The following is a 12,657-nucleotide window of genomic DNA, read 5'->3' as shown; positions in this document are numbered from 1 at the left end:
AGGTTACAGACTCCGCTAACCCAGAAATAGTACCTCGGGTTAAGAACTTTGCTTCAGGATGAGAACATAAATTGTGCGGCAGCGGGAGGCCCCATTAGCTAAAGTGGTACCTCAGGTTAAGAGCAGTTTCAGGTTAAGAACGGACCTCCGGAACGAATTAAGTTCTTAACCCAAGGTACCACTGTAATACTTTTTCTACTGCACATCTTTTCCTAACACAATGAAATATGAAACCAAGTGCAGAATTGAGTCCTTATTTAAGATTATATTCTTGGATTTAAGGTCTGCCGTTTTACAGAAGTTCAAAGCACATACAATTTTATTTTAACTTTTTTCTGCACTTTTTATTTGACATTGGATTACGTATAGTTTTTTTGAACAGGATGTACCTCTAATGTCTTGAGCTATCTAATGGCTGTTTTTATGGTACTGTGGCAAGACACACCTTGTTAATTGTTGTTGTTGTTTATTACCTGCCCTTCACCCTAAGGTCTTAAACAGTCTCTCTTTAAGGATACAATCTACATGCAGGTCCTGCTATTGGAACACTTGGTAACTGAAATCTCAGCCAAACACGAAGAATTATACCCAAACCTCACTACACAAGCAGCAAATTCAGATACCCAAGCAGATGGAGTTTGCCTACTTCATGTTTTGCTGGTCAGCAGCAGCCCTTTTGGGCAGAAACCAGGGAGGGAGGGGGAGAGATCAAACAAATTACGAAATAGAAGTGTTCCCATAGGAAATAATGGAAATCATAAGCTCATTATGTGAACATACGCCTAACAAATGATTTCCTGGGAACGCATTTTGTTCAGAAAGCAGGACCTGCATGCTTTTAAGCTTTAGTAAGTTTTAGTATGTTTCATGTTTAGTGGCATTTAGTATGTTAGGAGCTGGGTGCAATGAATCACAGGCTGAGTTAGCAAGCATAAGATGAAAATATTTACTTTCAATGATTGTTGTAGTTTTAGTTGGGTTGTAATCCATGAAAGGGGGATTTTTAATACCTTCCCTTCACAAACCTTTCTAGGTATTGGAGGAAAGAGGGAAATTGAAGGCTGAACAAGAGGCACGACAGAAGAAACTGCATTATCTGACAGTTGAGTTAAACAGACTTACAAAACAGGAAGGTACTGCACTCATGTTATTCTTTCTTTCCCCCTACTATCCTCTAAAGTGGTGATGCTGGACATTGCATAATTTGTTTTTATCTCAGGGTATTATCCTAAACAGGGAATTAATTAGGGTGCAACCCAAATCATTGCAAGTAACTGTCAGTTCTTCATACAGTAATGCAAACCCTGCTTCTGTCTTTTGGGTATACCAAAATGGTACCTTATAATTGATTACCCAAAATAATTTTGCATGTATTAATGATTTTCTTATGCTTTCCACTCTACCACTTTGACTGGCTTAGGGGAGATGATGCGCAAGATGCGTAAGGCAAAAGATCCCTTGCTGGTGGAAGTGAACCAACTACGAGAGAAGATAGCAAAGGAAGTTGCTCAGCTGCAGATGCATTATGATGCGGCAGAGAAAAAGCAATCTGAGCTTGATAAGGTAGCTCTGATCTTGGGGATTAACATTTTTAAGAAAGCCTGGAAGCAGCCTTCTGAAAATAAAGACTCATCAGAAAAAGACAAGTCAGAAAATGGAAAAAAATGAGGAGATAACTTGCAACTCAATCCAGGTAAAATAACAGGTGCACTCACCAAGGGAGTTCAGATAATAATTACTTAATTAGTCTGGATATAAATTAGTCTTTTGCCCATGCATGTATCCCCTTTGCTTCTCCCTTTGTATAAGCCAATAAACAAACCAGGAAGTCTTCAATTAACTTCCTATTTTATGAGTCCTATGTTGTGAATTACTGTTTTATGTCTAAAGGAAAGTAAAATAGTTGTTAAGAAGTTTTGTCTCTTGGGCTTTGGTATAAATTAAATGCTGATACAATATGACAACTCTACCAAATTCACGGAAATAGAAGGTAAGATATCTCTAAATTTTCTAAGCCGCTCAAGGTTAATCCTAAATCATTATCTACAGTCCCCCCCCCCTTCACAGCTCTGTTGTCAGACTGCAATGATGGGAGAAACTTTTTTCACTCCCAGCACTGGGCTGTCAAAACTCAGAAGCCTTTCAGAGGTAGGAGACTTTCACATGTAAAAGGTAGCAGCAGAGAGTTCTCTCCCCCGCACCACCCCTTTTTATAAATAGCTTTTACTGTTGTAGCAAATCAATAGTGGCGTTTTGTTTTGTTTTGTTCATTAAATTTGCATATTGCCCTAAATCTATAGATCTCAGCGTTGTTCACAACATAAAAAACTTGACTAGGGGATAGGAGAGAAATTTGATCAGTTCTCATTGAATGCAGAATCGTATCAAATTCTCACTTTCCAAAACAATATGAAAACTGAAACACAGCCATCCTTTAAATTTCACCCATACCCAAATTTTGCAATGCAGTTCTCCAGCCAAACAACCAAATGCATATATTTAAAAAATGCCTCTGTTGGGGGAAAGTGCATAAAAATTAAGATATTAGTAAAAATAGCGTACACGTGATATTAGAGGAAATTGCAAAAATGTGTCCATTAGTCAGAACTGCATACAAAAATCTCTTAATTAGAAGAAATGCACACTAAAGTGCTGAATAATTATTATTATTATTATTATTATTATTATTATTATTATTATTATTTTAATAGCAAATCTTTGTAGAAACTGCATTTCAGATTAGAAAAATGGGAACAAAGAACCAAAATTGATAGATCCTTCCATCCCAACTCTTCTCTCTATCACCTTATATGCATCTCAGAAAGGATGTTATGTTATGATGTAGCATCCTTCAGTAAACATTGTGAAGAGAAAACATGGCTCCGTACTTCACCCTTCCCTCCAGTGCACTTAGAAGGATTATAAGTTGTAACTTAAATGTAGGGTGGTATAGCCCCATAGAGGATTCAGAGTACCAGCACTGCTTTGCTTTGCTCTGGCTTTGCTATAGCAGCAAATACTTTAAATAGAAAAAGCCCTCTGCTGTAAACCTTTATCCAATTATGTCCCCACCACTGAAAGATCTCAGAAAGACTTGTCAACCCAGATGTAATTCTGTCACCTTCTTTCCCATTTCCTCTTTGACCTCTTCAGTGCTTAAGGCTCATATTAATTCTACTAAATTGGACTTTTACTCAAATTAGCAATGTATATGTGTGCACACATTTTCTCTCTGTTTCTGTGTGCATGGGGGGGGGGCTGATCCAGGGGACGAGGAGAGAATCGACCAGCAGGATTATGGGTAGGATGGAAATTATCATAACAGTTTCAAGTACAATAGTTACTATAATATAAATGGTAATGATATATAATTGTACATAGCAGTACTAGAACATTTAGACCATTCTCATATATCAATAAAGAAGTTGGGAAAGGGATTCTTTAAAAGAAAAACATTGAAACTCCATTGGTTTGTGTTTCAGTTGCCCTTTGGATATTCAAGAACTGACTAATAACAAACTGATCATTTAACATTAACAGAATGCAAAAGACAGATTAAGAGAAGTCTTATTGCAAAGCCCAGTTTTACAAGTGTTATGAGAACCAAGTGACAGTGAGACATCATTCACATTGTTACAAGGAATTCGCATCATAGGAGACAAAAGCAATAAAATGTGACTGTTGCAGCCATTCCAAGTATTCAAACAATTGTTAATTATGAGTGGCGCTGTGGTCTAAACCACTGATCCTTTTGGGCTTGCTGATCAGAAGGTCAGCGGTTTGAATCCGCCTGACAGAATGAGCTCCCATTGCTCTATCCCAGCTTCTGCCAACATAGCAGTTTGAAAGCACACCAGTACTAGTAGATAAATAGGTACTGCTGCGACGGGAAGGTAAATAGTGGTTCCATGCGCTCTGGCTTCCATCATGGTGTTCTGTTGCGCCAGAAGTAGTTTAATCATGCTGGCCACATGACCTGGAAAGCTGTCTGTGAACAAATGCCGACTCCCTCGGCTTGAAGTGAGATGAGCGCTGCAACCCCATAGTCACCTTTGACTGGACTTAACTATCCAGGGGTCCTTTACCTTACCATTCTCATTAAGGTGTTTGGGGCTGCAGTCCTATTGTGCTGTTAGTAAAAATAAACATTCTAGAAGCTTTTTATGGCTGAATATCGGGGTAAAAATGCTTAAAATATAAACAAGCATCATAAATATACCAACAAAAAGGATTGGATTTTGCAGTCAGCAAATCTGTATTATATCAACATGTTTGGTACAGAAAGCCTTTTATAATCATTTCAGCTGTTAATGGTTCTGCCATTGTGCATTCTAGGACTCTAAATGTATAATTAGAAGTACATGTATAGATTGCTCAGATTGCTACATTATATAATCAGAAAGATACAATTGTAAAATGATCTATTTTAACACTTGCTTAGCCAACAACTGAAATTTTCTAAAACAAATTATTGTGCATAGTGATTTTTGCAATCCTAAAAATTATGTATAGATTTGTGTTTTTTAAAAGATTCATTTTATAGAGGATTTTGTGTACACTCTGGTTTTTCTGCTGATCTGTAACAACCTGGCCACAGAAAAATCCATATCTTGACAGTGAGTTACTCTTATAGGCATCTGTTTCCCACTTTATCTAGCACAATTAAGACTTTAACACATGGTTTCCTGTGCATACAATGTGTAACTATTTGAAACGTGCCAGTTGGATACTGTCAATGTCCACCAAGGAAACTGGCTTCTTCTGGCAACAGGTGTACTGCTGCCAGGCTCAGCATGCCTAGAGGAGCAGCTCAGAAGACAAGAGAGCAGGCAACTGGAACAGCTGAGGAACAAGCTTTTAAAAATCCATTTAGCTTCTGTTTCTACTTACCTGCCAGGCCAATGGAAGCGGTGGAGAGTAGACCTATAGTAAAAAAATGTTTGGAGATTAGCTATAGCTGAGAAAATAACCTATACTGAAAGTAAAGTAAAAAACAGATGCCTTTTATGCCATCTGATGGCCATGCATTTCATATACACGCAGGTCCTGCTTTCCCAGTGCAATGCCTTCCTCTGATCAAGAAAATAATTTGTTAGGTCAGCATTCATATGAGAAAGCTGGTGATTTCCATTACTTCCTATGGGAACATTTTTAATTTGTGATTTGTCCAATCTCAATCCCTCCCTGGTTTATGCCTGAAACTGCCACAGCCAATCAGCAAAACCAAACAAAAGAAAAGCTGATTTGTTCAATCTCTCTTGCTCCCTGATTTGTCTGATCTCTCTCCGTCCCTCCATGGTTTCTGCTTAAAATGGCTGCTGGCAACAAGCAGAGCATGAACAAGTAAGGAAGTGGGCAAGCTCCAGCTGTTCAGATATCTTAATCAGCAGTTTGGGTATAACTGAAATTTTTGATAACAAGTGTTCCAATAGTGGGACCTGTGTGTACTAGTGAAAGGGGTCTACAAAATATGTTATCTGCTTCATCATTACAAATCTAGATGTTGTGACCATGTATACTTCTTGATAGTTGGATACTTCAGTTGGAGAAGATGACCTCCTTACGGACAGATGCTGCCCTGCAACCCTGGAAGAATAACATCAGAGAATCCTGCAGAAAAATGAAAAGAGGGACAAACAGTATAGGGACATGAATACTTACCAGATATCTGGAGAGACTTCGGGGAGGGGTGTTATGATTATGTTTATTTGTCTAGTTATATTTTGTTATATGTATATGAAAACCAATAAAAAGTACTTATAGAAAAAGCAGTGGAGAAAGAGCATTTGATACAGTAGAATGGAGATTTTTCTTTTATGAACTGAAAGTATTTGGTTTTATACTCCAATTCTTAACTTGGATTTGCTGAAAGATGAGGAAGTGTGACCCTGTTGATTATATTGATGTGCTTCCAGAGGCAAGGCTTTTTGTGAACAAGGACATTGTTTTTCCTTTTGAGACTGTGGAACTAAAAGTTACCATCCATACCATGTCAAACTTTTGTGTTCATTTTATTTGATCACTCTATTTCCAGTCTATACCAGTGAGTGGATCATGCCAAGATGTGTTTGGAGCAAAACAATTCACACTTTGCACCACATCCATCATATCTATCACTTCCCTTTTACACTCATGTGTTTCCTGACCACGAATGCATGTATTTCATAGACCTGCATGTGCTTAAAAAAAATTAAAAATTGGAATGCTGGTATTTCAGAACTTTGACATTCTGATTGGCCACAGTCAGTTCTCCTTTTCCGACTGTACTTCATTTCTAATCACAATAATTTGTATTGTGTGATTGAAAAACAGCCTATGTCTTCTGTACAATGACACATGCACACAATGTAACTGGCAAATACCTCCTTTTACTAAAAGTTGGAACATTTATTATGGTCATTCATTATAAAGTACTAACAGAATTGCTGGAAACCTTAAATTGCAATTTTTCAAAAAATAAATAATAGAGCTGCAGAAATTTGTCCATATACACTGTGCAAAGGTCTTTAGTAAAGAGACCTCTGCAACATTATAAAAGTAGTAACATGCCTGGCAGTAATGGAAAGAAACAAAATTGCATAGATAGTGTGATCAGGTGAGAGCAGAAGAGAAGAGCTGTGATTAAAGGATAGCTTTCTGGAATTGTCATTTACCCAAATCAAAACCATAGCCAAATAATCGTAAAGGGTAAAAGAGCAAAGAGGCATCCATACATAAAGTTATGGATGAAAGGAAGAAACATCGTGGGATGTTTGCAAAAGGATGACAAGATGGTGTGGATGCCATGAAAAAACCACAGGAAACAGAGGAAAACATTGCACAATGTCTTGTCTCAAAACACCATTGATGTTTCAGGGGCTTTCAACCATGGCAGCCTTCTGGTTAGGCCCTCTTGAGTTGGAACTGACTCCAGATGGTGGTGTTAGGCAATGATTGCTTGACCCCTTGCCAAATGTGCTTTGGGCTCCTGCAGCATTCTCTCATTTCTCCGATGCCATTATACGTTTAGATAAAAGTACTGGGAAAGGGTTTTGTAATTACAGAGTGAAACAGTTTAATAATTAGAGTGTGTAAATGGAAACTGCAGAGTTTAAAGTACCATAGTCATAAATGATTCTAGCAAGTATATGTAGAACAGATAGAAGACTGAAACATATGGTGTGCTTGGTAATTGAGATGTAACCCATGGATGTGAAATTTGTAGCCTTCCAGATGACGTTAGCCTTGCCATCATCCCCAGCCAGCATGGGCAATGATCAGAGATTATGAAAGTTGTAGTTCAACATCATCTGGAGGGCTAAATGTTCAGTTTTGGGGGTAGCAGTTGTGCATGGGTTCCTAGGTGTTTGAAGGTATAGGAGACAGAATGGATTGGAGAAATGTGATTGAGAGAAGAGAGCTACTAGCAATTCAAAGAAGGAGTTCAGGTTCTAATTTTTTTTGAGAGTCCATACTCAAATAAGTAAGAGAGGTCAGTGCCCATATTCTCAAACAACCAAAAGAAGGGCTTCTATTTTCTGGCGATCTAGGATGAAGGCACTTCTAAAGGTGATTATTTTGGACCCCAAGATTGCTCTTCTCTCCATTTTTGCTGCGGATGCCCAGAATCTTACTCAAATGGATCTTCTTATCTGCCTTATCGTGGCAGCACAGCTTACCATTGCTACACACTGGAGAACTTCAAATGCTGACCTGTTTGAAGTGTGGTTTATGCAAGCTTGGGACTTAATTTTAATAGAAAAGGCAACAACAACTTCAAGACCTGAGGAACAATGCTAAATCAAATATACAACATGGTTTTGGTTTTTTTGTATGCTTTGACAACAGAACATGACTACAGACCACCTACAGCTCATGAAGATTTATGGAAGAACACTTTTATTTGACGGGAAATATTTACATGATACTGAATTACTTTGAAATGAGACTGTGCTCTGGTGAGGGTGTGGGTCTTTATATCTTTTCTTATGTTGCTCAAACGGAAAAGAAACAAGTCATTTAAATAAACCCAGAACTTCCTACGTCTTTACCCTGTCCCCAGCATCGACCATGATGATCAGTCTCACTGGAGTTGATTTTCAGTCTCTAGCTCTACTGGCCAGTCAGCTGCAAGGTGCATATGCATGCATCCAGTCAGCAATCACTGTGCTGCTAGGTCCCACCTTGATCTGTAGCTCACAGTTTTTTCAAGCAATTCCTTCTCTTGGAGAATGAGCTTTTAGCAATTTCCATTGAAAATAGCCTGAGAGGACATTCATCCCTCACCCAGAGTTTCCTTGTGATTGGCAACATTAGCCAATCAGAAGTCATCAGGACACAGCCATTTGCATGGCAGAGAGGTGCTTCTAACTGATGCCCCCAACCAACCCTGTACTTGCTGTGAAACCTCAGCTTTCTCTAGTTCTTGTGTGTGCTGCCCCCTAATTGGGTCCTGACTTAGTCACACCTCCTTGGGCTGTGGTGGAGCAAGAGCAAAGCTGGATTGCTCAGCTACCTCCAGAGAAGCAGGCAGCCAGAGGTATCGCAGCAAGGGGAAATCCCTCTTGCTTTTACAGTCCTCTTTGTAGCAAACCCTTTGAGTTCTCGATCAGGCTGGATGTTACACAAAAAGCGAGGGGACACCGATGAAAAAACAACAATAGCATGTTGCCACTTTCTGATGTGTCATTGGATATTTAGTTAAAGTGTTACATGCGTTTAAGAGGTCTCAAAGGAGGGGACATTGGTTTCTTGATCCTCTCCTTGATAATGAATATGTTGGCAGGCACATGATTTGCTGAGCTATTCCTCATTTCTGTAATGGATGTATATATTTTGTTTTGGTGTGCTCAATAAACATCATTTCTGTCTTGGAAAAGACCTGTGTGAGTCATTGAGTAAATCTGCCAACATGCATTGATAACATGATTTAATCCTAATACATGAGACTCTTGGAATATGTGTTTAGTAAAAGCATGGTTTTACTCAGGAGGTGCATCAAATATGGTAGGAGATTTCACATTAACATGCTGCTGAATCCAATTTTTGCTAGATGAGTGAGCTTTGGAAGGAGATATGCCCAGAGGTGTTTGACTTTTAGTTAATCAATAGAGTCAGAGGCAAGATGCAAAAGATAATGGAAGGATGTTGCAAAATTACTGTAGACTTTGAGTCTGATACACACTTTCTGAATCTTTATGAGGCTGGAATGGAGTACCAATCTAGTAGCAATTCAGCTCCAAAATCTTGGGTAGGTTTCTGCACTTGGCCAATGGTTGTTTGTCCACCCATGGTGTTAACTTGTTTTGGAAGGTGCTGAGTTGTTCAGTTCACATTTGAGGGGAATAATTTTTGCTGTGAACATAGGGTCTACAGGAGAGCCATGGAACAGAATGGAAGCAAACTGGTCAAGCCAAGTCTGGCTCAGTTCTGAAGCAGGCTGAACTGTCTTTCTGGAGGGCAGTGATCCGTGCAAGAACTGTGAGATCCAGGAAGACTGACAAAGCTATAGTCCTACGGCAGAAGAATGGACTCCTTTGAGGAGGACATTCAACCATGTAGTTCTAATTCAACTATGTAGCTAGCAGGAGACAGTGCAAGGTTCCTGCTGGTGCAATAAGTTGCCCTGCCTTCCCTTTGCCCCCCCCCCCCCGCAAATTGACTTGGAGGTGGGGAGAGTTAGGGAAACTCCCAGAACAGCACACAGGAAGGGAGGGGCAGCTCTTTCTGTCAGGCAAACAGAAATGCTTGTGCTGTGTTCTGCCAAAGATGGACAATGATGACCACTAAAGTCGCTCTTTAACACGCTTTATTTACAGGCTGAGTTAAATAAGGAACAAAGCAAGAGGAAATGGACATCTTACAGCTCCATCTATGGTTGGAGAATCACTTTACCTTTTTGGGCAAACAATGGGTTGAATCCTTATAGGTCTGCACTGAGATTCCTACTGCCCATAACTGGGCTTGCACGTTGGAAAATATCTGGGAATGCCGGTGACGCTTGGTCACCTGTGCTTGATGTCATCTTCCCATGACCATGTCTGCAAGGTCAGAACAGTCAGAACAAATGGTGGACTATAAAGGGATGTGATGGTGAAGATCTTCACCTGCTACTCTATTCAGCACTGAGTTAATGTGTGGGGATCCAGCTTGCCAGGCCTCCAAAGGACACACGGTCCCATATCGCCCATGCTGTTGGTCAGATAGGCTTTCTAGAATAAGTGCTGATTCTAGCAAGCAGTGATTAACTCTTACGGATCTCTACAAAGCTGTGCTAGTGTAACTTCTTGCAAGTGCTAGGTCCAGGCCTGTGCAGCTCTGAGGACATTCAAAGGGAAAATTTGCAGAGTATCACATGTAACTCTTTGTAATACAATGGTCTTCGGCATATGTCCAAATACAAGCTGATGGAATGTTTGTGGGGTTGGCAACCTAAGGCCCATGGGCCACAAGTGGCCCACAGGGGTTGTTTAACTGGCCTATGAGCCGCCCCTGAACTGAGACGCCCACTTGGCGAGTCCCTGCGCGCTGCACTAAAGCAGCGTGGCGCGGAGACACGCTTCCATGGCACCGGAAATCGTGTCTACGCAAGACGCCAAAAATCGCGTCTGCACCGACGCTGGAAATTGCACCTGTGCAGACACTGGAAATCGTGGGCGCGGAGGGATCTCCGCTGGAGTGAACCGGCCCAGGCGAGGTAAACCTTGCCAACCCCTGCCCTAAAGCAGTGGAAAGCTTTCTGCAGGTTTCTACCCCCAATCTGTCATTCATCTAAGTGGTGTACAGAAGATGTAGTACAAAGGGTTGGACCCCAGCCACATGCAGCACAATTTTAGTTGGGAAATAGGATGGAAAGAAATGAAGAGAGAGAGAGAGAAATAGGCAGTCATAAAGCAAAGGGTATCATGGAGTGAAGGAATCAGAGAGAGACCACACCTCTGTGCTAAAGCTCATTTCCCATTTTTGCTTCTTGTGCTTAGCTCTTAAACTTCGTAGCAGGGTTTCTGCTTGGTCTGGGGGCCTTTTGGATCTCAGCTTCCTGGCCTTTTATTTGTAGTCGTATAAATATTATATTTTTAAGGGAAATGGGGAATGCAATCAGACAAGATGTAATAAACCATAATAAAACAAAACCCTACTTTCTGTGTGTAGTTTTTTTATGGAGGGGGGCACACCTGATCATCCAGATCAATCCCAGCTTCATTCATTCAAGCAAATAGATCCTCATATGGAGTCCGTATACCTGAAAACTTTGCATATTTATTGCGCTTACAGAAGGTCACCACCTCAAGTTGCTAGCCAAGTCATGTATTTGGACCTTTTAAAGTCATGAGTTAATTCTCCATGAGTTGATAGAAAAGGATCCCCTGCCCCCCAAGATTACTCGTAATTGTCTGATCTCTGTCGCTGTGCATACTGGCATGCAGTTCTGGTCTATATCAGAAGTTGTCATTACAGAATTTCGTGGTGGTGGCGGAGAATGGTGAAGGATTGTTGGGGAGAGTTGTAAAGACTTGCAAAGAAGAAACAGAAGACTGAAGTTGAAGGATTTTGGCAACTTTGGACTTTCGACCTGCTGAGAACTTTAAGCAAAGACTGAAAACCCTCTCAAGGCTCAGAGAGAGAACCCTTCTTGAAGCAACTATATTGAGTGTGTGCATTTGTGCTTACTAATTAAAACAACCTCCGATAGAGTTTGTCTGCTGCAGGAATTTTAATCGTTTTGCTGAACTTCTGACTGGGCAGTAGGTCAACTGATTATTGGGCACAAACTTCCAAAAGCCCTTTCCTTCCATTATTGTGTTAGATAGTGCCCTTAGCCAGTTATACTATCCCTCTGACAAGTTCCAAAGGACAGGGATACAGTTTGATAAGACACTGACATATTTCGATTTCAAATGAGTTACCAAGATCATGTTTGTGTGGCTGATTGCATGTCAAAAATCAGCCAAATAATATGGCATAATATTGCATGTACAGCATTCCAACACCACCACATGCCAGTGCTGGTTGTTGTGTTTGGGGTTTGACATATGCCTACTATTGCCTTAGGATCTTGTTCAGAACCCATCAGTTTACTCAAAGGGCAGGGGTTTCTGAGGTGTGTGTCAGGGTCAAACAAAGTAGTTAGCAGGTGTTTTAGTGGTATATACAGCCATTCTGCAGCTGGTGGAAGACAGCATGCCTCTTTTCATCTGGGAAAGTGGAGAAAGACATCATTTGCATCAATCACAGTTTAATTTCAATTGTTAATGGGAAATAGGAACCCCATAAAAAGGAGGGGAGAGAGTACCCAGCCTCTTTTGATTGTTTTCCTCTTTGTGGCTTCTATGCTGATCTAACTTTTTTTATATAACCCCCCCCCCCCCGAAAAGCTTGTTATCACGTCATTCACTTGTTGGAACAAGGAGTTTCTGTCAAATGACACCATTGCTTCCATACTGAAAAAAGTACCAGAGCTCTGAAATGCTTATGTACCAAGTTTAGGTTGGCTAAGAATAAAACACAAAAAGACACCTTCCTAGGGAAATGGTCTCCCTTTGTTTCATACATGAACACTAACAGAGATTGCAGATTTGGAGGATAAGGGCTGTTTTTTCCTTCTCTTTAGAGATTTCCACACCTGATGACAACAGGAACAGACTGCAATAGAATTTGGTATGGTTGATTTTATGTACT

General features: G+C 40.3%; 1 protein-coding gene across 12 annotated transcripts in view; it reads left to right on the top strand.

Annotated features, from left to right (window-relative positions):
- The window catches only part of LOC310841350 (zinc finger protein 318-like), a 41,424-nt gene that overhangs the window by 11,612 nt on the left and 17,155 nt on the right, over positions 1-12,657 (top strand). For 5 of the 12 annotated variants that reach the window (XR_014562500.1, XR_014562501.1, XR_014562502.1 and 2 more), the window contains exons 5-7: positions 1,034-1,133; positions 1,421-1,693; positions 12,590-12,636. Coding sequence is in view for 6 of the 12 variants with exons in the window: in XM_083732255.1 (XP_083588381.1) it covers positions 1,034-1,133; positions 1,421-1,668 (348 nt within the window). In the remaining 6 variants the exon portion in view is untranslated. Of the gene's footprint in view, positions 1-1,033; positions 1,134-1,420; positions 1,694-5,500; positions 8,858-12,589; positions 12,637-12,657 lie in introns of those variants that run through there. The other 7 variants (XM_083732255.1, XM_083732253.1, XM_083732250.1 and 4 more) reach the window with 3 other exon arrangements.

Source organism: Podarcis gaigeae (genome assembly GCF_964106915.1).
Source record: "Podarcis gaigeae genome assembly, chromosome: 3".
Classification (NCBI taxonomy): Eukaryota; Metazoa; Chordata; class Lepidosauria; order Squamata; family Lacertidae; genus Podarcis; species Podarcis gaigeae.
The sequence above is the reverse complement of the archived record's forward strand: the minus strand, read 5'-3'. Positions and strand labels throughout refer to the sequence as shown.